Source organism: Ictalurus punctatus, chromosome 19 (genome assembly GCF_001660625.3).
Source record: "Ictalurus punctatus breed USDA103 chromosome 19, Coco_2.0, whole genome shotgun sequence".
In the NCBI taxonomy this organism is placed as follows: Eukaryota; Metazoa; Chordata; class Actinopteri; order Siluriformes; family Ictaluridae; genus Ictalurus; species Ictalurus punctatus.
In genome coordinates this window covers 17,448,696-17,474,931 of record NC_030434.2, presented here as the reverse complement: position 1 = coordinate 17,474,931, position 26,236 = coordinate 17,448,696, and the positions used below count along the sequence as shown (strand labels likewise).

The 26,236-nt window shown below is 41.6% G+C and overlaps 1 protein-coding gene and 1 long non-coding RNA gene across 4 annotated transcripts in view; one reads left to right on the top strand and one right to left on the bottom strand.

Moving 5' to 3' along the window:
• LOC108279876 (uncharacterized) overlaps nucleotides 1–604 on the bottom strand; it is an 8,187-nt gene extending 7,583 nt beyond the window's left edge. For 2 of the 3 annotated variants that reach the window (XR_008398358.1, XR_001815629.3), the window contains exons 1-2: nucleotides 451–604; nucleotides 28–184 (exon numbers count right to left, since the gene is read on the bottom strand). This is a non-coding gene — a long non-coding RNA (uncharacterized LOC108279876). Of the gene's footprint in view, nucleotides 1–27; nucleotides 185–366 lie in introns of all 3 variants that reach the window. The other variant, XR_001815630.3, reaches the window with a different exon arrangement.
• Nucleotides 553–26,236, top strand: cand1 (cullin-associated and neddylation-dissociated 1). The gene is made up of 15 exons (XM_017494445.3): nucleotides 553–903; nucleotides 10,073–10,216; nucleotides 11,582–11,736; nucleotides 11,857–11,980; nucleotides 15,007–15,263; nucleotides 17,291–17,396; nucleotides 18,178–18,323; nucleotides 18,965–19,257; nucleotides 19,382–19,523; nucleotides 21,394–22,887; nucleotides 23,473–23,568; nucleotides 23,663–23,832; nucleotides 23,927–24,091; nucleotides 24,848–24,955; nucleotides 25,087–26,236. The coding sequence occupies exons 1-15, from the start codon at nucleotides 836–838 to the stop codon at nucleotides 25,309–25,311; spliced, it is 3,693 nt and encodes a 1,230-aa protein (XP_017349934.1). The 5' UTR covers nucleotides 553–835; the 3' UTR covers nucleotides 25,312–26,236.

Sequence of the window (26,236 nt, the reverse complement as noted above, 5' to 3'; positions counted from 1 at the left end):
TTTCTCACCTCCATCAAGAGCACTCACCATAAAAGCTGAGTCTGCAGAGCCACCAGCATTGTAAATAACCCCTCCAACAGACTCTTTACCCCACATGCTCTCCGGCAACACCCTTCTGCCATGAGACTGAACTGAACAATTTACTATCAAACACTAACTCCTCAACTTGCACCACTATTTGCACCTACATTAAAAACAAAAACAGATTAAAAAAAAAAATGTTGTTACAATGACTTCGCCTCACCAATAAGCACCTTTAGAATAGATTGGTGAATAACAAGAAAAGCCTAAGATCTGCTAAAATGTATGGATATTACTTTATTTATTTATTTATTTATTTAATAAACCATATTATATATCGGTCACCCCTTATTTAATGTTTTGCTACTTGCAGTTTGTCCCGTCTTCGTAAATCCATATACAATATCTCACAAAAAAGAAACAACGTACCGACCGAGTCTCCATTTCCGGGAATGGCTACCAGACCATCGATACGACAATCCACCTGTCAATCAAAGAGAAGTCCCGCCCATAGAATTTTCCCCTCAACTTTGACCCGTGTAACGGCGCTGCTGGTGTGGATCCGCGGCTCCTCCCTCTCCTGCACGGCGAAGTCGGACTTCCATTCAAACAACCGAAGTGAAAAAGGGATGAAAGTCTACTCGAGTCTGTCCAGCCTTTGATCGCCGCCCGGAGACGAGTAGAAGCGAGGAAATCCCGGAGAACTGGGCTTTACTTTGCAGCCGCGTACGCGAAAGAGGAAAGGGAGGAAACAGCCTCAACACTTACAAGTGGTTGCTAGCGAAAGCCGTGTCATACACACAGCACTGCAAACATGGCGAGTGCTTCGTATCACATCTCTAATCTGCTGGAGAAGATGACGTCCAGCGACAAGGATTTCAGGTGCGGTGGTGTGAGGCTAATGCAGGATAGAGTGAGATAAACGCCTCGCGGTTGCAGCTGTTGACGCGGTGAAACGGTTTTTTATCGCCGTTCGTTTAGCTGGAACTCGCGCTGCACAACTCGGCTAGCTAGGCCGCGGATCATTCCGCTTAGCTAGCGTTAGCTTAGCATGCTAGCTTTGCTGTCAGACTTTGACTTGCGTGTTGATGTTCTCTAGGAGCTGTACAGAAGTGATTGTGTAAGCCTGTTTTAAAAACGCTTAGTTAACGGTTTTTGTTTGTTTGTTTTTAAATTAATTTACACCAAGTGTGAGAAGCTGGGTTAGCTAGCCACCTAAATCCCTGCAGGTTCAGTTTCATTATAGCTCTAACTGTTCAGGTCCGGAACATATTTTCCTTTCCAGACTATAAGCAGAGCTGCACACGGAGAAAACACTGCTCTGTGTTTAATATTATTGCTAGTAGTGCTCGGGAACAGTGTAAGGTTGTCACGGTTAGCTTAGCCAGCTACTTCTCTGTCACTTTTATTTACGTTTTCCGTCTAGTTGAATATACAGTGTGAGAGAATAAGTGTTAAGTTGGTGTTTAACTAATGAGAGGTTTGTTAAAGTTAATCCTGCACAACTCTCTAACAAGGGCTGGTACGGTTTGAAACCGTCACGGTATGATAACTTTGTTTGAAAATAACAGTGTGTCATGGTATCGCGATATTAATCAACTATTAAACACACACACAGAGGGCAGTGGTGAAAATGTATTATTAAATCCTTGTACAAAGGTATCTTGTGTGTGTACACGATATGACCAAAAGTGTGTGGATATCTGACCATCATACCCATCATGCGGTTCGTCCCCAAACTGTTGCTACAAAGTTTACATTTACGTTTATGGCATTTTGGCAGACGGCCTTATCTAGAGCGACTTACATTCATCTCATATATGCAACTGAGCAGTTAAGGGCCTTGCTGAGGGGCCCAGCAGTGGCAGCTGGGCAGTGCCCCGGTTTGAACTTGCGATTAGTAGACCAACGTCTTAACCACTAGACATTTATCGGATGTCTTTGTATGCTGTAGCATTAAGATTTCCCGTCACTGGAACTAAGAGGCTCAAATCTGTTCCAGCATGACTATGCTCCTGTGCACAAAGCGATCATCATGTAGACATGGTGTGCCAAGGATGGTGTGGATGAACTCTAGTGTCCTGCACAGAGCCCTGACCTCAACCCCAATGAACACCTTTAGGACGAACTGGAATACTGACTGGATCCCAGACCTCCTCGCCCAATATCAATGTCTGACCTCACTAATGCTCTTATGGCTGAATGATCACATCCCCCCAGCCATGCTCCGAAACCTAGCGGGAAAAGCTTCCCAGAAGAGTGGAGGTTATTGTAACAGCAGAGGGGGAATACATCTGGAATGGGCTGTTCAACAAGCACATATGGGTGTGATGGTCAGGTGTTCACATACTTTTGGCCATATCGTGTGTGTGTATATAACAAAAGTGATACAGAGATTTAAAAAAACAACAACAAAAAAACTAATCTCAAAAATTTTTTTTTTGAGAATGACTTATATTTAATCTCTTAAGTTGTCTTTACACTGTAGGATTTTCAAACAGAGATTGCTCTTCCAGACAAAAACCACATAGCGTAAAAGAACACTTATGGTCATGAATAGAGATCAGCGGTCTTTGAATGCATCTGGCCTTGTTAAACCTCCGAGTATAATAGCTGCTAGGACATGAAAGTCACCAATAGGAGGAAAACATAGGATTATGTGAAACTCCAAAAAAAAAACACAAAAGCTACAAATATGGTAGTGGGATTGAGGAAACCTAAACAAAACATGCTAATTGACATGGGGAAAAAATATTTTCTCAATATGACCTCAAGCTCAGTTTGAAGAATGGTCATGGCATGTTTTGTTTTGTTTTGTTTTCTGGCGGTTTGTATCCTGCCTCCAGGGGCCCTGTGTGTGCAGTTTGCATGGTCTCCCCGTGCTTCAGGGGCTTCTTCCGGGTACGCTGATGTCCTCTCCCTGTCCAAAGACATGCACTATAGGTTGGTTGTCTATAGTGTGTGTGAATGTGTGTGTGAGTGTACCCTGCGATGGGTTGGCACCGTGTCCAGGGTGTGTCCCGCCTAGTGTCCGAGTTTCCTGGGACAGGCTCCCACCGCGTTATTGTATCGGATAAACTGTATGGAAAATGGATGCATGAATGTAGTCCTCTTTTACCCCCCAAATGACTCCCAACTCCTCTTTGCCTTTTCGACATGTTTTCTCTAGACATTACATTACCACTATTATACTGAGGGCTTGTTCCTGTTTGTGCGATACGATTTTCTGCATGACCTGGTATCATGCACGGGTGATAAGTAAATCTTAAAAGACTACTGAAATCACACAGTACTTAGGTTGTCAGTATTTATCGTGTTTTCGTGCTGAATGAGAGCGTGGCTGTGAGGAAAGGTAACAAGCTCAGCCAGAAGAAAAGTATAACTAGCGCGGAAGTATGCTGTGCTGCTTAGCCAAAAAAATATATAGCTGAGCAGCCAGTGTTGTTTTGTAGATGTTGCATGCTGGAAATGTATTTCTCCCTAATATACATGCTGTGGAGGCTAAACAGATTCCTCCATCTGCATGCTTGTTACTGAACGTGGGGAGATTTGTTATTTAAAACCGCACACATTTTCTCATGATAGTGTTTGGGAGGGATCATTTTCAATTGTGAATCAAAATGTGTCATGTGTACATGTGCATTACTATAGTACAGAGGTTCTCAACCTTTTGTAACTAAAGCCGACCCATGCTTTCCCTATCATGTGCCCCCCCATACTGGAGGAGACCAGGTGTAATGATTATCTTTTCTGTTCTCTCTCTCTCATATATATATATATATATATATATATATATATATATATATATATATATATATATATATATATATATATATATATATATATATATATATATATATATATATATATATATATGTGTGTGTGTGTGTGTGTGTGTGTGTGTGTGTGTGTGTGTGTGTATGTATGTAATATGAGAGAGAGAATGTGTGTGTATAAAAACCTTACCTATTTTGGTAGATAGATACACATACTTTTTTTTTTTTTTGCTTTTTATTTAAAAAAAAAAAAAAAAAGATTTTCCTAACTTTTCTGTGTGATAAAAAAACAAAAACTTATAAAACTATATAGCGGACAGGTATTGAACATAAATGATCAAAAGTGTTTCTGAACACTGTAACTACTTTGACGACGAAGGGCGCGTCTCTTTATCCATGACATTGTTAAATCTCCGTCTCTTGGTCACTCACTGAACAGAGCCGACGCAGAGAGAGGTGAGAGTGCAGTGGGAAAGCAAGACCTCACGCTTGCAGGACAGTACTGCTGACATTTGGAAAGTCGCTAAGGTTTGTCCAAAAAGTTGCTAGATTTGTCGTTAAGCACCTTTATTTTTGCAAAAAAAGGTAGCTAAAGGGGTCTGAAAAGTTGTTAAGTTGGCAACACTGGTCTGCACTGACGGCTAGATAAAAGGCGGGCTAAGCTCCACCTCTCCCAAGCAAAAAGAAAATACAGAGGGAGAAGGAACGTGGGGTTTTTCATTTATTAACATTCTAGTTGAAAAGCAATAAAATACTCCGAGTACACAAATGATGCCCTGTCTGTTTTTTTTTCTTTCTTGAAAACATTTTGCGCCCCACTTTCCGATCTCTCCGCGCCCCCCTAGCCCCCACTGTTGAGAACCACTACTATAGTATATTACAAATTAATGTTTTTTTTTTAAAAAAATTCTGCGTATTCAAAAATACCCATCTTACTGATTGAGGTGCCAGCATCTGAAGGCTGAAATCACTGTTTGGTATTTGTTGTGCAGGAAGTCAGTAGTAGAAACTGGAAAAAGGAAAAGCCATGTGCGGGGAATGTTTTGATGCAGAGAGCACTGTTGAGTCTCAGGAGCAGGTGGTTGTTACTCTCGTGCTGGATGGAGCAGGTGGTCAGATATGAAGCTCTTGGGACAAAAGAGAGAGAATGCATTTCCAATAACGTTCAGTAAAACTCTATTAAAAGTGCTCTAGAGTGGACGCACAGCGGGTAGATCAGGTTTGTAAATTAAGCAAGTTTTACACCAGAAGCAACGTTTCAGCAGCTCCGCCATTGTTTTTCATTTTACACCGGGCGCTGTGTTTAATTACAGCATTTGTGTTTTCATTTATTGGTGTGATAAATATAACATGCAGTTCTCTGTACTGACTGTCAGATTATTACTAATTATTATTAGTATAATAACCTTCTTGTACTGTATAATGATCGCAGTCGCTCCTGCAAAAACTATCTGAGGAATTCTGCCGATAATCCATAGTTCCAGCAATCGGTTATCAGTGTCTTAATCTGCAAAACCGATCAATCAGTTGACCTCAAACTACAAGCCAAACTATTGATCTGACATTCAGTAAAGCTTTTCATATTCACTGTTTCTGTTAATCACGTGCTATACCATTAAAAGGAGAACGGTAACTGCAGTAGAAATGATACTACATTATGTATCAAACATATATTTCAGTTTTAAAGTGCATCTATTATGGTTTTCAAATATGACCTTTCATGTAGTGTGTTATAGAGCTCTTTGTGAATGTAAAACGTCTGCAAAGTTTCAAAACTCAAAGCGCACGATAAAGGAGTTATTGACTCCCAAAAGAAGGAAGCGATTCTGAACAGCTGAAACGAGTCATCAGTAATTCCAGACTTTACTTCCTGAACTAACCTACGTAGGCTTGTAACAAAAAGCCCCGCCTCTGGTCTTCATCGGCTGCTCGTGAACAGACGGAGCTGAAAATGGTTATGTGGGCGTTTCCTTTTCTGACAGCAGTAGACCAATCATAACAGACTGGGACATCTGACCAATCAGAGCAGAATATGAGAGTTTAGAACGAATCCTTTAGAACGGCTCATTTAACGAGTCGTTTTTGACACTGGGGCGAAAAAGGTAATGCTATAATTTAAATGATTATTCTTTTCCTTGTATGCATGTAAATCTATTGTACAAGAGCTTTACAACAAAACTAGGCACGTTTCAAAACCATAACAGGTGTGCTTTAATATTAGGCAGACGGCACATCCCGAGTTTGGTGTTTGTGTAACAGCAGTGAAAGGTTTACGATGCTTCCATGTAAGTCTCACCGTATCAGTTCAGCCCTTCCAGTTCTCAAAGGTGTGTAAAATGCCTCTTAAATCTTCATCTGTTGTGTGCTCTGATTTCCTAATTTTAGCTTAAAATTACCCCATTGGATGGTTTGTCTGCTTACCATTTTTGTTTCCTCGTGCAGACGCTTATTTAGCCTGCAGTTGATTGGACCCCTATGCATTATTCATCCTGTCTTGAGCCCTTTTAAAAATTGCTTCCCGTTAAACCTTTGCCAAAGCAGCTGTTCACAGGCTCTATTTGTTTGCGCGCTGGGGGCATGTGTCTCAGTTTGGATGCTGGGTATTTTATTTTTTCCCCCCAGTTACGAAGCTTCAGACGCAGCAGCTTTGATGTTCACGCCCAGGCAGGATGGGTGCCTATATGCTAATCCACTCTGGTTTAATTCCAAAGTGGGTTATGATGAGTTTACCAAACGCTGACATGCAGGATGAGAGGCAGATGTGTTTAAATCAGTTCTTGAGTAGTACCTGTGCAGATGTGGCATCTGGTTGTCCTTCTGCCAAGTTTGTAATTCCAGGGCTGCCAGTCTTCAGTGACAGGGACTGACAGCATTACTCCAGCTAGCAGCTTACGGATGAAACGGTTACCGGTTTCACGATAAAATTCCCAGACGGTTAGTATTACCTTGTCACGTTTAATTATCATTAAAACCGTGCACAATTTTTGTGATTTGTAAAACTCGCTGTAAATGCTGTCCACACACACGCAGCACGAGTCTGACGCAGGTGCAGAATGCAACGTTGTTTTTTGAGCGTGAAAAGGGACGCTACGATTAAAAACAACGTGTCTGCTCAATTCAGCATGAGCCGAATGAGTCAAGAGTCGCAGCACAGATCAGCAAGAGTCCTATTTCATTTAGTCACGTGACGAGAGTGAGGCGAGCTGCCTGACGGGGAGAGTGAGGCGAGCTGCCTGACGGGGAGAGTGAGGCGAGCTGCCTGACGGGGAGAGTGAGGCGAGCTGCCTGACGGGGAGAGTGAGGCGAGCTGCCTGACGGGGAGAGTGAGGCGAGCTGCCTGACAGGACAATGGCGGAAGATTTGGTTTAATATAAGCGAGTTTGTCATTGTACTGTTGTTTTTCATTAAGAATAATAATGAACCCACCATTCAAGCAATTGCTGCCCCAGGATTGCCGCAAATTCGAAAGTGATCGTGATCTGCACGTGGCCGCACGGGCATTCATAAGCGATTAAAAAGCGAGGGGGAAAGAGGTAAAAGCGCCAACAAAGCACCAAAGCCCCCTTTCGCAGCAACTTCCTTCTGGCAAGCTCTGTAGACAGGGTTACCCTTTTCTATTAAGTTTCCCTCAGCATTTTTATCGAATCCAAAACATGACCACACTTTGGATTGGTCCTCTAGGAAGGTTGGAAAATCTCCCGAGCGCCGTCACCGCCTTCCGCCATGTTCTCCAACTGAACTAAATGCTCGCAGCAAGCCTAGTGACAACCATCCATCACTTTATAGTCAAATATAAAACCTGTTTAAACAACGTCAGTGTGTATCAGTACGTTTTGTACATTTTCAGCACATTTTAATCCTGTGATAATACTGATAACCGTGATATGAAATTTTCATTCCGTTACAGCTCTACAGCAGCTATCAATAAAATATCTCCTTTGAGATAACTAAGCTGGGAGCTACCGGCCGATAACCGATTAATCAACTATATATTTTTTAAATCGATACTGAATGAAAACACACATTATTCTAAATAAACCTTGTAGTGGGAGAAATCTGCAGTTACCCTTTTAAAACTAGACATGATCAGGTGGTGTACACAAGGTGCCGTGTAGGTCACGCCAGACTTACACTTGGATATTTATTGAAGGACGAAGAATTGCCAAAATACCAGTATTGCAACACTCCCTTGACCATAAAACATATTTGTTTAGCTTGCCCTATTTATAATGTCATGAGACATGCCTTTTATCAGGTCAAACTTTGAAAGGCTTGTTTTGTAAGACGCACCCAGGAAAACTTTCTCTTTTATTTATTTATTTATTTATTTATTTATTTTTTGTGCAATTTTATATCGCAAGCAAATTTAAAGAATCTTTCATAGAGTTGTCATGTACAGAAGTGTTTTACTATTTAAGCTGAATTATATAGTGATATATTTTTATTTTATTTTATTTATTTTGTAATGACTTATTACTTTTATTATTATTGAATTTTGTATTATGTATGTCTGATAAAGACCTGTATTTGCCATGAAATAGCCATTGAAGCTGGTATGGCGGGAATTGGCATGCTGATGGCTTGTGCAGGCCGTTCAGTTAGAAGTTACTAAGTCATTTCTACTGAAAGTTCTAGACAAGACTCAGGATACAAGTGTATCTGAGAATGTGGTAAACCCAATCTCCTGTCTGTTTACCTTCTGCTACAGGGGCAGAGTGTACCCATGTACAATTATAGGCTTATTAAAATGAGAGCTGTACAGGTTCTTACTTCATACTGAAAACCACTTGTGTAGTATAGCAGGGTTTTTTTGGACAGTGACCCAATAAAAGAGCGTACACTTCCTGTGACCCCAATCTCCACCATCTCTGTTGTTTTTTCCCCACCAGCAGTAGATATGGAGGCACGGACGTACTACTTTGAAACTTCACAATGCTTCACTGTAAGGAAGGGCACAGGCCACAGAATGTGAAATAATCTTTTTAAAAGTGTCCTTGGTCTTTGCTCATTAATCAGCTGTCCTACATGTATTCCTGCACTGCAGAGCAAAATGAACGCGAGAAAGGTCACACACGGTTCTTTTTTTGTTTTTTCGCTGTTATGAATGGCTGGATATCCGAGCCAGTGACGGTACACTCATCTGCAGCTTACTTCAGTCATCTGACATAGTTTGATAGCATTGAACTCTGATTTTCCACCCACCTAGTCGCTTCTTCTATTTGATGCACACGGGCACTAAACCATGCAAATGATACCACTAGTTCACCTCGCCAGGTAAGGTTTTGCATTTAACATAAAGCCTGTTTCACAAATTGCCGTCACCTGTGCTTCAAGTATCCTGGATGTTGAGCATTCGTTTTTGTAATTTGTTTATTTTTTCACTGGTTTAGTAAGTATAACACACAACTACGTGTAGTGATCAGCCATCAGTGTTATAAACATGCATTACCGCTATATACAGTCACACAGAGGCTTGCATAGGTTTGCTCACCATTTAAAAAAAAAAAAAAAAGATAATCTGAATTACATTTCAGTTCAAGCTGTAGCACTATGTGAAATGTGGAAAAGGGGGTAAATACTTATGCATGCTGCTGTAAAGTTTGTCGGTGTAGCATGAACATCACCCCTACGGTCTGTGGTAGTTCGAGCGTTCGATACAGGCTGGGTTTTATGCGTTGCTGCAGTAGGACACTGAAATATAGTCCGTTGTCTGTTTCCATTCAGGGCCTGAACTGCAAAGCTAAAATATAACATGAATGTTGTAATAGAAACTGAGGGGGGAAAAAATCAACTGTGCGGCAGATGTCGTGTGTAAAAGACCACTTTGATTAACATGGGAGCATGTGGGAAGCAGTGCAGCTGGAGTCTGCTGTAAAATGTGTTTAACAGGATCTCTAAATTTCACAAATAGCCCAGGCTAGTGAAATATTTAAAACCTGTTTTAATTATTTAAAAAATTATCCGCGATGAGAACATTCGTAGTTTAGTAAAAAACAAAAAAAAACAAAAACAGGATGATGCTTGACGATGATTTGCCAGACTTGATGATTTGTATCCCCTGCACCACAGCTTGCAAAGAGAGGGTTTTTAGAAGAAAACATTGAAATGCGTTTACTGTTCCGGTCTCCATCTGAAAACCGCAACTGTTAATGAACTCTACTTTTAATCGTAAAAATAAGCATGTATTATTTTTTGTTGTATGTATATTTTGTACTTGGGTCTAATCTGCATTTTTTTTGTGTTTAATTAATCAGGATGTGTTTTTGCTTCTACAGATTCATGGCCACTAATGACTTGATGTCAGAGCTGCAGAAGGACTCGATCAAGCTGGATGATGACAGCGAGCGGAAAGTGGTCAAGATGATCCTCAAACTTCTGGAAGACAAAAACGGAGAAGTTCAGAACCTGGCAGTGAAATGGTACTGGCTGATTGTGCTGGTAGAATTTTGCAACTAATACAAAAAAAAGACTTGCCCACACACTCCCACAGTGTCTCTGTAACAGGATTGTCACGGTTAAGTAAAGGTGTACGTATTGCAGGTAGTTTTAGTTGTAAGTATGGCTGCAATGTCAAGCCATACTGAGGCGTGTCCTCACCATGACTGCATTTTTCCTTCCTTATTTATTTTTAAATATTTAGACTGTCAGAGAAAGCTCCTTGAGACTACAGCTGTGTAAAATTTGATGATTGACAGAGCCGAGTGGTTTTGGACTAAGCATCAGAGTAAATTCATCTTCATTTACATTCATTAACATAATCCTGAGTAAATCGCAGTGGATCAACCGTTTCTTTTCCATCTCTCTCCAAAAAAAGAGCGGGCGGGGGGCACATTTCTTCATAGTGACTCACAAAAAGTTTGCATTTGATGTTTATATTTTAATGCAGGGATTGTGTGACTGTAAGCGTATGCTACTTGTTTCTAAAATACGCTGCCTGCTTAACTACAAACACCAGCTGAGATGCTGTCTCTCCATGGGTAGGATTGTTTTTACTAGATGGAATAATGAGTGTTAGAGGACGGGCGATCTTTCCCGTTATTATAACAGCAGAGTCGGAGTAAATCGGAAATGGGATGTTCAGCAAGAACATACGGGTGTGATGGTCAGGTGTCCACAAACTTTTGGCCATATTAGATATGTAGATAAATTCCCAGTGAGGACAGCTCTGTAGCAATACTCTGTATCCTCTCTGATATTGTTTGATGTAGCACAATGACAAAAAGTCATTAAGTTTTTCACACTGATTAATCTGCCTAATATTAAATGTTTATAATGTCAGCCAGATCGCTCCTTGGCTAATGTGTTGTAGTGAGAACTATAGTTGGAGCATCATCATACATCACATCGTTGAGTAGTGCGTTATGTATAAACATAATCAAAACCTCTGTTTTGGACAAGTTAATAGTAATACGATATAATAGAATAGTAGGATGTGTATATTTTTTTCCTCTGGCTGTTTAAACCATCAGACAAACAAGAATACTAAGGAGCTCAGACTGTGATTTGTCCTCTCCTGTAATTAATTTGTGGATTAAAATGCCTTAAAATGAACAATGATGGGCCTTCGCAATTGCACTTGTCGCTTTTAAAAGAAAATATTTATTTATTATCTGGTCATAAATTACTTATTGAGTCTTTTGAGGCTTTTTATGATTTAAGTCATTGTTGAGCACAAAGAAGAAAAAACCTGTCACTAGAAAATGGGCATGGACATAAACCTTTGTGCTTATTAAATAAAGTCCGTTTCTAGGCTGTCGTTAAAATGTTGCTGATTTGTGTCGTAGTTTGGGACCACTCGTGAGCAAAGTAAAAGAGTACCAGGTCGAGACGATTGTGGACACGTTGTGCACGAACATGCTGTCAGATAAAGAGCAGCTTCGAGACATTTCCAGCATTGGTCTGAAGACCGTGATCGGGGAACTCCCACCAGCATCTAGCGGTAATCTTCCCGAAACCCCTGCATTCTGACTTTTCCTCTCATAAGAACAGAGTTCCATTATAAGTACAGTCAAATTCAGACAGTCTGTTTTTGTTTTTTTGTTGTTTTTTTCCCCCGTAGGCTCTGCCCTTGCTGCCAGCGTTTGTAAAAAGATAACAGGCCGTCTCACAAGTGCCATTGCCAAGCAGGAGGATGTGTCGGTGCAACTCGAAGCCCTGGACATCATGGCTGACATGCTGTGCAGGTACACTCACTCGAACACATTCCTGATGCGAGGTAGACGGCTTCTTCTGTCGATTCGAGAACGGTGTCTCAGTGTCCTCTCTTTAATTCAGTTCAGTTACTATCGGAGCTCCGGTGTGTTTCTAGAAGCCCTGTTAGTTGCTGATACAACATATATCTTTTTTTGTCTTCTAAAATAGAGAATGGAACAATAAGAAGAGACAGGTACTCATTATATCTAAGCTGGGAGAAGTTATTTAACCCAGAGGCTGATCAAAGTTAATCCAAGCCCTCATTTCTTTGGACTTAACTATGGAGTAAAGTCACTGTGTGCTTTGATGAGCACTGCATGATGTCTCTCACGTTGTTGGAAAATGAAATGCAACCTAAAGTCACACTGACCATTTCTAGTTTTTGAATGTGCAATGGAAAAACACAGAGCTGCATGTGCTAGTAGAGCCTTCTAGTTTAGCTACTATTGTAGCTGATGAATCAACCATTACGTTTTCTTTTTTTTTTTCTCCCCCTGATATAATTTTGTAGGGCTCTGAGTGGCACACACATTGCGATCGTAATGTTCGTGGCTGAGATCTGAAGCGTAAACAGTTTAAATGGCTGCGATGGGTTTAGATGCAAAAACAAAATATCCCATACTCTGTCATACTCGATATCTTATGTTAATGAACATCAAGCAAAAGCTAAAGTTAGAAAACACATTTGTCAGGCAAACCTTGTAGTCAATTATGTAGAAATACTCAGAGTAGCCAAGCTCTTATAGTCCACTTCCATGCTGATATTTTACATGTTGTACTTTAATCCAATAATTTCCCAATTATACAATAAGGAACAACTTGCTGATTTTTGTTCTCTTTATTCTGTGAAGCTATACATTTAGTATACTCACAAAGCAGTCCATACAATATTTCGCTGAGTTTGTTTTTGTGATTGTTGCGGCCAAAAAAATGCAAAATAAAAGAAATGGAATTATGCATAAATAAAAGAAATGAGTGGGCAATGGAAAATGGCTTCAAATTCTCCAAAACCAAGACAGTATGCATCCTTTTGTGCCTTTTTGTACTATGGGCGGCTGTGGTTCAGGTGGTAGAGCGGGTTGTGCACTAATCGTAGGTTTGGTGGTTCGATTCCTGGCCCACGTGACTCCGCATGCCGAAGTGTTCTTGGGCCAGACACTGAACCCCAAGTTGCTCCCGGTGGCAAGTTAGCGCCTTGCATGACAGCTCTGCTACCATTAGTGTGTGTGTGTGTGTGTGTGTGTGTGTGTGTGTGTGTGTGTGTGTGTGTGTGTGTGTGTGTGTGTGTGTGTGTGTGAATGGGTGAATGGGTGAATGGGTGAATGAGACGCAGTGTAAAGCCCTTTGGAACCGCTAAGGTTAAAATAGCGCTATATAAGTGCAGACCATTTACCATTTATTTTCCTAGGCCTCACCTGGGACAATAAAATGACTTTTATCCCCCACATAAAGTCACTAAGGAACAAGTGCTTAAAAGCAATGAAGCGATGCACTGTTGTACTGCGGCTACGTACTTCAGGTTGTTGGGCCGTTCCCGATTAGACTATGGGAGTGAAGTCTACGGCTCTGCAAGGAAATCACACCTGCAAACACTAGATGCTGTACTCCATCAATTATTATGACTTGCCTTGGGAGCTTTTAAGGCCTCTCTAATACAAGGTCTATACACAGAAGCTAATGAGTCACCTCTTCAAATTAGGCATCTAAAGTTAGCTCTCCAATATGCAATCAAGATAAAAACAAACCCACACAACCCAGCCTATGAATCAACCTACCACCCTCTGTATACGTATCTGTATGAGACCAAACCCAACCATCTCAGACTCTTTGGTCTCATATCTGTATGAGACCAAACTATATCAGAATATACGTCATACCTCGTATAGGGAACTTGAACACAAACCTCGACAGTTTAAGCCAGCCTCACTTCTGCCCTCTTCCCCCTTTGAAACTGGAAAAGCTATGCATAAATCTGACCTGCAATAAGAAGATTGAACCATCTATCTTTTTAATGTTATGAGAAAACATCTTTTAACTGGACAAACTTCTTAAACCAGATATTAGCATTTCCCTTCCCTTTTAACATTTGAATAATGTCTGCCATAAGATAGCCACCGAAGCTGACGTGGTATTAAACCAAAATACTACTGCTACTTGCAGAGGTTTTTCTGCTGTTTTTTTTTCTTCTTCTTCTTCCAGAAAACTACTTGAATTGAAGAAATTGCAATTTGCATGAAATTGTTTTGTACAATCTTTCACAATGATGTTAAATGAGGCCTTTCAGCTCTATGCACGTGACTCAGAGTGCTTTGGCTGAATGTACATTGTGCTGACGTCACAGGACGCATCTCGACCCAAATCTGAAAATCTGCGGTAATTTTAGTAAAATCGTAAGCTCATCTGAATATTGCGGAGATTGCTTGATTTCCTGTTAATTTCTGTGATCGCTAAATCCTGGAGGAACTGAAAGTGAATTAGCAACACGCCTGGCACTTTGGCTTCTGTTCTGTTCAAATCATATCCAGGTATTTGTTTTTCCAGAACATTTAAAAAGAGACTTTATTGATGCTTCATCTAGGTTCATTCAGTGAATGTCATATTAATAATTGTCATCCAATGTTTTTGTTTTTTGGTCAATCCCTAATAGCTGCTTTAGATTCTCTTCAAATATTAATATCTTTTTGTTGTAGAATTGAATAAGAAAAAAGCATTCTAATGATTGAATGAGATTAAGATAAGGTGAACAGCCTTCAGTAGCATTGCTGTGAACATTCACATCCTGAGGCTTCCTACTTAGAGCAGTGTGCATGCCTAGACACAATCTCTCAGATCCTGGTTCAATTGTACATTCTGTACCATAGTACGTGTGTGGTACTTATTTTCAAATTGTAATGACACATTTGAGTGTTAAAATGCCCAGACTGCTTTTGAACTGCTTTCTGTACATTGTGTGATACCAGTCAAGGTTTGATAGATGACATGTTCCAAATTTAATTTATTTCTTTTTTATATTTAGACAAGGAGGCCTGTTGGTGAACTTCCACCCTTCCATCCTGAGCTGCCTGCTGCCCCAGTTGACCAGCCCACGGTTGGCTGTGAGGAAGAGGACCATTATAGCTCTGGGTCATCTGGTCATGAGCTGTGGGAACCTCGTCTTCGTAGACCTCATCGAGCACTTGCTGTCTGAGCTCTCACGCAACGATTCCATGTCCACCACTCGCACTTATATCCAATGCATCGCTGCCATCAGCCGACAAGCCGGCCACAGAATTGGTGAGGAAATGGTGTTTGTCTATGGAGGCGCCTTCTAGTTTTTCTTTCCAACTGGTTATTTTTTTCATGTACTGTACACATAAACCAGATAAAAATTTAATTTTTGCACCACATTTGCTGTTACAATTGCAACAAAAGCGTCCCAAGGCATGTTTTGAATTCTGCTAGCTTCAAGTTCCTGAATTGCTTACCAGCCATGTTTAGCCTAATAATCCCTTAGTAATCCATTGCTATTGTAATCAAAATGTAACAAATCCTCAGACATACACCTGTGCACAGACACTAGTGAATTTTGGGTGCATGTGAACGATTTATTCAGAATTTGCTATCAGATTGTTTAATCCAGGATCCCTGCTGATTCTATTCAAATATGAGGCACGTTATTCAAATGTGTACAATAATGTTGTGGTTATTGATTTGGAGCCATAGAGCTTTTTATTCCTTTTTATGGGCGGCTGTGGCTCAGGTAGTAGAGTGGGTTGTCCACTAACTGTGGGGTTGGCTGTTTGATTCCCGGCCCACGTGACTCCACATGTGGGAGTGTCCTTGGGCAAGACGCTGAACCCCAGGTTGCTCCAGTTGCTACAGTGTAAAGCGCTTTGGATAAAAGCGCTATATAAGTGCGCCATTTACCATTTATTCCTGAACTTTTCACCACTAGAACAGATTTTTATTAAGATTGTCATTTTGATTATTTATAGGCCTACTTGTTTTTTGAGCTATATTAAACCCATTCAATTCAGGTGACCAGTCAAACAGACTTATAACTGTTAAAGTGCATCTACTATGTTTTTTTCAAATATTACCTTTCATGTAGTGTGTTATAGAGCTGTTTGTGAGTGTAAAAAGTCTGCAAAGTTTCAAAAATCAAAGTGCACGGCAAACGGAGTTATTGACTCCCAAAAGAAGGAAGCGATTCTGAACAGCTGAAACGAGTCGTCAGTAATTCCAGACTTTACTTCCTGTACTAACCTATGTAGGTTTGTAACAAAAAGCCCCGCCTCTGGTCTTCATTGGCTGCTCGCAAACAGACGGAGCTGAAAATGGTTATGGTAGTGGGTGTTTCCTTTTCTGACAGCAGTAGACCAATCACAACAGACTGGGACATCTGACCAATCAGAGCAGAGTATGCTCTCTGAAAGGAGGAGTTTAGAATGAATCCTTTAGAACGGATCATTTAACGAGTCGTTTGTGACACTGTGGGGAAATAGGTAATGCTGCAGTTTAAATTATGAGCACGTTAAAGTGTTTTTTGACTTTGGATGCATGCAAATCTATTGTATGAGACCTTTACAACAAAATTAGGCATGTTTCAAAACCATAATATGTGCACTATGAGTCAATAATAAATATAATAACTTTTGATAATGGGCTGTGATTGTACTACCGTAACAATTTTTTCAAATTGCTAACGCTATGCTTCAGGGATCTGTGAGTTCTCCAGGGCCACACATTGAGAACCGGGGAGAGGAACATAATTCTCTGAAAGCAGGCTGCACAAGTTCCTCAAGCGTTAGTGACAGGCGATGGGGTGATCTGCAGTCACGCAGTTATTACCTGTCACCTTGTCACTGTGCTGAGTCCCACAGCCGCGCCGCCGAGAAGCACGCAGGACGGTGCGGGTGAAATGAAGTGAAAAGTCATTTAGGTTAGCTGTGCTAGCGAGCGTGTTCAGCCATCGGCCAATTACCAGTTCCGTTTGACGAGACAAAGACAGCAGCGATTAAGATGTGCAAGATTACTTCAGTCAAGTGCATTCAAAGCAATTTTGTAGTTCTTTCCCCTGCTACTAGTTTTAATTAAGTTTTGTCTGTGACATCTTTTATTCATCTGGGCTAAAAAGAGAGAAGCCTTTATCGGGCAGAATTCTAAAGTTGTTTTATTTCTAAGGTGGTTTTTTATTATTTATTTATTTATTTATTTATTTATTTAACATTTTCAATATCTCAAGGTGCTGCTTTAAAGATTACCTGACATGTACATAATAGATGGATGAACGTTAACTGTGCTGTTCGTATCCTCTACAGGCGAGTACTTGGAGAAGATAATTCCGTTAGTGGTGAAGTTCTGTAACATCGATGATGATGAACTGAGGGAATACTGCATACAAGCCTTTGAGTCCTTCGTCAGGAGGTTTGTATTTGCATAACTGGTTTACAGGTGCATGGATGGATAAATCATATAAATTCATTAGCTAGTCCATCAAGCAAGTAAAAGCCTTGTACAGTTTTGATTGCCTTAGTATCTAGAGGCTAACATAATTCTATCCCAAAGTATGTTGAGCTAGTTAAATGCTTGAATACTGAGTAATGAAAATAAGTGAATACGCAGACTCCTGGGGAGAAGAAGATTCTGTGTAGTTCTCATCATGTCCCGATAGTATCATTTCAAACAAGTAGGGGGCGTGAGCAGGAAAGATCTTTTACTTGAATGGTTTATTCAAGCCATGTGAAGTGTAAGGGAAAGATTTTGCCGTAGAAAACACCTACGGTAGGCAAATAGACACTCTGAGATTCAACCTCATAAATGTCTGAGATTACTTGTCCTTGCTTATTCTCGTATCCTTATCTCCTCATCACCTCATTATAGTGGCTTCCGGTGGGGGGGAAATGAATTTCAGCCACCCACTCCTTTTCTCTCTACAGCATTTCTCTTTTTAGTACTTTCAATAAATGTGCTTTCTGTGGGTTTAAACACACTCAGGTTTTTCTTCAGCTGCAGAATTGACAGATATGTAGAGGGGATTATCTGCTTGTGTTTTTCCAAGATAAGCTTGCAGACTGAGAGCTGAACAGAAGACAGAAGGGAAGAGTATGCAGCCTACTGTAACCCCCACTGGGCATGCGCTTTTTAAAATGTGAACAGTTTTCAGAACCGTGTCTAATCCAGTAACGCACACTCCTTCTGTACCTAGGTGTCCAAAAGAGGTTTACCCCCATGTCCCAACAATCATCAACATCTGCCTCAAATACTTAACCTATGACCCCAACTACAACTACGATGATGAGGATGAAGATGAGAATGCAATGGATGCGGATGGTGTTGATGAAGACTACCAAGGTATTAAGACTGGATGAAGGCTGTCCAGGTCTCAATCCAACCTTTTCTGGGTTTATAAGGTCCTTAGTATGTCTCACTATCATCCTGAAACCCCTTTGTTTTGCTGTAGAGTGTGAAATACGATAACACCCGTAACCAGTACAGACGAAGTTTGATTCTTGCATGGAATATCTCTATATTGACTCTGCCGGTGCCTATGGCACTCCTGAAAGCAGCAGATTGATAACTGCTTTCTCACCTGAGTGCTCTCATGGCTGTCCTCTCAATCATGGGGGGGTTGGATGACTGTGTGCCAGACTGTCTTTAGGCAATAATGTCAGATGTGAATGCCTGAGTATATGACTAGGCCATGGATCTATCACTGATTAAAGAGTAGAGGAGCTTCAAAGTGCTAGTGTCACTGTGCCCTTCTTGGTAACTCTTTCTCCTGCAGTTGTTAGGTGAAGATGAGACCTGAGAGTCAACTGGACACAGAGAGGCAGCATTTTTCTGCTCCCTTTATAAGTGCATGTGATGACCATGTATTGTCTCGTTCGGTTTAGTCGAGGGAATTAAAGGCGGGTATCGTAACTATAACTGTACAACTGCGGGTTGTTATTTATCTACATATAACCGACTCCGTCCCTCGGAACCATTTGCAGGAAGCGATGACGAATACAGCGATGATGACGACATGAGTTGGAAGGTGCGGCGAGCGGCAGCTAAATGCCTGGATGCTGTGGTGAGCACCCGGCATGAGATGCTGCCCGAGTTCTACCGCACAGTCTCCCCGGCGCTTATCGCCCGCTTCAAGGAACGTGAGGAGAACGTAAAGGCTGATGTGTTCCACGCGTACCTGTCCCTGCTAAAACAGACACGGCCAGCCCAGAGCTGGCTGTGTGACCCTGACGCTATGGAACAAGGCGAGACTCCACTCACAATGCTGCAGAGCCAGGTGGAACACACACTCTCACTCAGTCTTGGTATATACTGTGCATACACAGGATAGCATTAGTGTTTCATAAGCAAACCTAATATCAAATGTTGAGGTTGTAAGCTAATTTTGCATGTTTGTGTAGGTGCCCATGATCGTGAAAGCCCTGCATAAACAAATGAAGGAGAAGAGTGTGAAGACCAGGCAGTGCTGCTTCAACATGCTGACAGAGCTGGTAAATGTGCTCCCTGGGGCTCTGACTCAGCACATCCCAGTGCTTGTTCCAGGTATGTGCCTCTGGCATCCCCTGCATTTTACAGTGTCCTGAACGTTTTCTACACACGGGCATTAAGTTAGAATTAGGCCTGGGCAACAGAATGACATAATATCAGTATTGCAATCTCTCTCTCACTGTCTGTCTGTCTGTCTGTACAGTGCTATGGTGAAGCATTTGCTGATTTAAAAGAAAAAAAAAAAGAAAACTTTATCACATACTAAGTAGTTTTAGATCTTCGAACAAAATACAACATAAAACAAAGGCAACCTAAGTGTAAACACAATACAGTTTTTATTCATTTACTTTTTTATCGAAACAAAAAAGTTATCCAACACTTATCACCCATGTGAAAAACAAATCACCCCCTTAAACTTAAAATCTGGTTGTGCCACCTTCAGCAGAAATAACTGCAACAAAATGCTTCTGATAACTGATGATCAGTCTTTCACTTACTTCTAGCACTAGGACATAGTCCTATGATCCTTTAGATCATTGTCTTGCTGCATCAGTCCAGTTGCGCTTGAGTTTCAACTTACGGACTGAAGACTGGACATTCTCCTGGACGTTTTCTGATCGAGAGTAGAATTCATGTTTCCGTCAATTATTGCAAGTTGCCCAGGTCCTGAAGCAGCAAAGCATCCCCACACCATCACACTTCCTCCACCATTCCACATCTTAGGTATGATGCTCTTTTTGTGGAATTCTGTGTTTGGAATACAGGGCCCCCTTACATCTGACATAACCCAAACCATTCCACGTTCTGGGTTTTCACCTCGCCACTATTTCATGGATGCCATTTTTGCCCAGTGTCTTTCTGATAGTGGAGTCATGAACAGTGGCCTTTATTGATGCAGAAAGGCCTGTAGGTCCTTTGATGTTGTCCTTGACTCTTATATAACTTGCTGGATGAGTCGTTGCTGTGCTCTTGGAGGAATTTTGAAAGGTCGGCCACTTCTGGGAAGGTTCGCCACTATATCGAGTTTTTCCATTTGGAGATAATGGCTCTCACTGTGGTTATTTGGAGTCGCAGAGCCTTTGAAATAGCTTTGTAACCCTTCCCAGACTGATGTATTTCAATCACCTTCTTCCTCATCATTTCTGGAATTTCTTTCAGTTTTAACATAGTGTGTTACTGGGTAAGACCTTTTTACTTCATGCTGTTGAAAAAGTTCTATGTAAGTGTTGATTTGATTGAACAGCGTTTGCAGTAATCAGGCCTGGTTGTGTCTAGTCCAGCTGAACCCCATTATGAATGCAGTTTCATAGATTTGAGGAATTAGTAACTAAGGGGGCAAATACATTTTCACACGGCCCAGTTGGTATTGGATAACTTTTATTGTCAATAAATTTGAATAAATATTTGATTCAATAAATGACTATCATTTAAAAACTGTATTTTGTGTTTACTCAATTTGCCTTTGTTTTATCTTAGATTTTTCACACCGTGTGTGTGTGTGGGTATGTGTATATATACGTACACACACACAGTGCCCTCCACTAATATTGGCACCCTTGGGAAATATGAGTAAAGAAGACTGAAAAATTGTCTTTGTTTAACCTTTTGATCTTTTGTTTAAAAAAAAATCATGAGAATACTCTGCTTCGATGGATATCATGCAATTGTAAACACAATGCAGGTGTGCATTTAACAAAAAATCTTTGTTAAATATCGGTGTGCAACAATTATTGGCACCTCTATGAATTCTTATGAGAAAAATATATTTGAAGTATATTCCCATTGATATTTCACATGGCATGCCATGTGTCAATGCAGCTTTAGACAATTAATTGTGGTTAGTGGAAACACTTCTGAATAATGCTAGTGATCTTTTGTGATACCCTTCTTTTTTTTAAATGCCCTTTCCCTCCTTTTTCTTTAGGAATCATATTCTCTCTGAATGACAAATCAAGCTCATCCAATCTGAAGATTGATGCCCTGTCCTGTTTATATGTGATCCTGTGCAATCACCAGCCTCAAGTCTTCCACCCCCATATTCAGGCCTTGGTGCCCCCTGTAGTGGCCTGTGTGGGCGATCCCTTCTACAAGATCACCTCAGAAGCCCTGCTGGTCACCCAACAGCTGGTGCGGGTGATCCGGCCCCTCGACCAAACTGATGCCTTCGATGCCTCGCCCTATATCAGTGACCTCTTTGCCTGCACCATCAAGCGTCTCAAGGCAGCTGACATTGATCAGGAGGTCAAAGAGCGTGCTATCTCTTGCATGGGCCAAATCATCTGCAACTTGGGGGACAGTCTGGGTGCAGACCTCCCAGGCACGCTCTGCATCTTTCTGGAGCGGCTACGGAACGAGATCACCAGATTGACAACGGTGAAAGCTCTGACACTCATTGCTGGCTCACCACTCAAGATCGACCTGCGTCCCATCCTAGCTGATGCAGTTCCGATCCTGGCCTCGTTTCTGCGCAAGAACCAACGGGCGCTGAAGTTAAGCACTTTGGCAGGGCTGGATATACTGGTTAAGAACTACAGTGACAGTGTGACAGCAGCCATGATTGACGCTGTGCTAGATGAGCTGCCACCACTCATCAGTGAGAGTGACATGCATGTCTCGCAGATGGCCATCAGCTTCCTGACCACACTGGCCCGTGTGCACCCAGACTCGCTTGCCAAGATCAGTGGTTCCATCCTCTCGGAGCTCATTGCATTGGTGCGCTCACCACTTCTCCAGGGTGGTGCTCTTGGCGCTATGCTAGAGTTTTTTCAGGCTCTAGTGGCCACTGGCACGGCCAGCCTAGGCTACATGGACCTGCTGCGCATGCTTACCAGCCCTGTGTATGCACAGAGCGCCTCACTCACCCACAAGCAGTCGTACTACTCCATCGCCAAGTGTGTGGCGGCCCTCACCCGTGCCTGCCCTAAAGAGGGCCCTGCCGTAGTCGGTCAGTTCATCCAGGATGTTAAGAACTCGCGCTCCACTGACTCAATCCGCCTTCTGGCCCTGCTCTCCCTGGGTGAAGTGGGCCACCATGTGGACCTGAGTGGCCAACCTGAACTCAAAACAGTCATCCTGGATGCCTTCTCCTCTGCCAGTGAAGAGGTGAAGTCAGCTGCCTCCTACGCACTGGGCAGCATCAGTGTGGGCAACCTGCCTGAGTACCTGCCCTTCGTGCTGCAAGAGATCTCGGGCCAACCCAAGCGCCAGTACCTGCTGCTGCACTCGCTCAAAGAGATCATCAGCTCAGCATCAGTAGGCGGCCTCAAGCCGTACGTAGAGAGTGTGTGGGCTTTGTTGCTCAAACACTGCGAGTGTACAGAAGAGGGCACCCGGAACGTGGTGGCAGAATGCCTGGGCAAGCTCACTCTTATAGACCCTGAGACGCTACTGCCTAGGCTAAAGGGCTATCTGTTATCAGGTTAGCATCACACGTGCGACATTACTCCTAGGAGATAGCTGAGGCCTGTACCATGAAGGTAGTTGAACAAGCTGAGGGTTACGAGATTTGTTTCGAGATGACCAAACCGATCCAATTAGGCTTTATAGGTTCCATGATGCTGGTTATCAACATACTCTGTCAACTCGGGCTTTGATCCTTAAGTTATGATTAGTCCACGAGCGCATGCACATAAACACCTGATGTCAGCACCAAACAGCCAATAGCATTCAACTTGGCGGGGGGGAAGCAGGTGTGCATAGTTCCAGTTGAAAAGCAAGAAATATGAGGAATTTAAACCTACACTAACCTCAAAAAGCAACACCTTTGCGGCTGCCAAAGCTCGGGAACATTGCTGATTGTGTAAATGTGTAGGTTTACTTTTTTAGTCTCACAATGAGAATAAACGAAAGTTAAACAGCATATGGTTACCCATGTGTCAGGCGTTAGATTTGAATTAAAAATAATTCAAATCTAGAAGATGACTGTGAATCATACTTGAGTTTGATTATTTACTTTCAATACATTATCTTTTACTGAGGGATACGATTTCTTTTTTTCTTGCAGGTTCTTCTTATGCCAGAAGCTCAGTAGTTACTGCTGTAAAGTTTACAATTTCAGACCACCCACAGACAATTGATCCCCTACTGAAAAACTGCATAGGTAAGTGTTCAGACTGTAAATATTTTCCCCTCTTCTTAACTCTTAAAAGAAATTTTAAAAAATTCCTTTCATTTTTTTTTGACAATCATTGTAGGTGATTTTCTGAAAACATTGGAAGACCCAGACCTTAATGTGCGAAGAGTGGCACTTGTAACATTCAACTCTGCAGCCCATAATAAGCCCTCGCTTATCCGAGACCTCTTGGACACTGTACTTCCTCACTTATACAATGAGACCAAAGTGCGCAAAGAGCTGATTAGAGAGGTAGGCGTAACTTATTTTTCTTCTTACTTTTGTTACAGTGTCAATGTCACCATTCTTTCAGAGCTCACCCGAGATTCTCCTTGATGTGCGTTAGGTTGAAATGGGTCCATTCAAGCACACAGTGGATGACGGCCTGGACATCCGGAAGGCTGCTTTCGAGTGCATGTACACTCTTCTAGACAGCTGCCTCGATAGACTCGACATCTTTGAATTTCTTAACCATGTCGAAGATGGACTCAAAGACCATTATGATATCAAGGTAGACTATTATTTCTCATTAGTGCACCAAATTATGAATCTTTTATGACTCGAAAGCTTTTTTGGCATTCGGATCGTGTGTCTAATACAGAATATGAAAGACTGGGGGGGTTGGGTTGTAGTCATATCAAAGCCTCTGTAGCATATTATATATTACAGATAAAGAGCATGTAGACTAGAGATGTAACTGAATACGAATACATTATCTGGAATAATGTGCTGTAAGTGGATATGAACACAGATATGACCAGGAGGCACCCCGTATATGATTTTTATTTTTTTTTTTTTTTTAAGATATAAAGAGAGACCTTTTGTTTGGACGTCTTTGGTTTGGCTGAGACTAGAGGTATACATCAGGACTTGGTGCAGCAAAAAAAAAGTTGTTTGAGCAAGAGATTTAAACTTTTCATATGGGCAGGAGCGAGAGGTCCGATATGAAGCTTGCAGGAAAAAGATGGGCCATAATGTTAACATCAGTAACTGCCTGGTCCTGGTCAGGTGATGTGGTTGCTAGTTTGTTTATGTTGTGGCCAATAGAACCAACTAAATTCATTAAATCAATCTATCTACCCACCTACCTACCTACCTACCTAGATAGATAGATGTGTATATGTAGATATATATATTATATATATATATATATATATAATATCTGATATAGATGTGATTGTGTTACACCCCTAATGTTGTACAGTTCACATTTGTTGATAGCCCCATTTTTTAAATCTTTTTTTTTTAAAACCCCCCCCCCCTTTAGATGCTGACATTCCTGATGCTGGCCCGACTCTCCACTCTGTGTCCTAGCGCTGTGCTGCAGAGGTTGGACAGACTGGTAGAGCCTCTCAGAGCCACATGTACTACAAAGGTGAATAAACACGGTTCTCCATAAAAGACGTACAAGCAGTCCATCCTTAGCTAGAAATATAGCTCAAGCTAGGAGAGTGCTAACTTGAAGTTCTTTTTTCTGTTTACGGGCTCCCTCTCATGCTCCCTTAGGTAAAGGCGAACTCTGTAAAGCAGGAGTTTGAAAAGCAGGATGAGCTGAAGCGGTCGGCCATGCGGGCGGTTGCGGCTCTGCTCACCATCCCCGAGGCAGAGAAGAGCCCCCTGATGAGCGAGTTTCAGTCACAGATCAGCTCCAACCCTGAGCTGGCTGCCATCTTCGACAGTATCCAGAGGGACTCCTCATCAGCCAACATGGAGTCCATGGACACAAGTTAAACCACATCTGGCACACCCAACACCATCGCTCGCAAACAAAACGCTGCAACAATCCTGGGGGGACCCTTTTATTGTTCCATGCATTGCACTGAATCAACAATTATAGGAGGGGAAAAAAAATCGAAAAGCTTATACATGAAATGGCTTAAAATAAGAAAAAGTTCAATTATTAAAAAGGAAGATGTTCACTGTCTTAAGCTTCAAAGCTTATCGCCACATTCATCTTTTTCTTTTGTCTCGTTTTCCCCGAAATAGAGAAATTGTTCATCATCCTTAGTTTTTCTCCCTTTGATTGTTGCTGAGTTGAGGGACTTGGACAGACATCATAGCGACAGACTGTGAGCTTACTTATGTTATCGATGGGGGAGATTTTGTTCTTTTCATTCTTCAATGTAGACTCTTATCGGATTGACAGGGGTACGTGTTAGCGTTAAGTCAGTCCACCTGTTCTAAGGACCATCTTTCTTGTTTGTTACCATTTTTTTTTCTTACCAGACCAGTTTTAATGGGTGTTTTTTGTACAATTTGAACGTCATCTCTCGTCTCATCAATTTGTCTAAATTGCCTAAAAGTGGTTGACAGGTCGGTGGGCTCCCAGAGAGATGTATCTGTAAGAAATATTCTATTAAAGAAATGATGCCGTGGCTGGAGGATGCTGTTGGGCGAGTGAACACTGCTTTATTCACCCCTTTTCCTGACCCTAAACATCAGTTTAACATTCCCACCATCTGCAGATTTACATGGTGTAAACAGCATGTATTAGACATCCAGTGACCTAAATACACTCTGTGTGTGTGTAAGATTTTCTGACAGTTTTGTTTGGCGGAAACATACAGAAATGAAATCTGAGTCAACATTGCTATGAGAAATAACTGCTCTGTATGGACATGAGTTTCACACACGTGAATAAAAATATTAGTGGAGA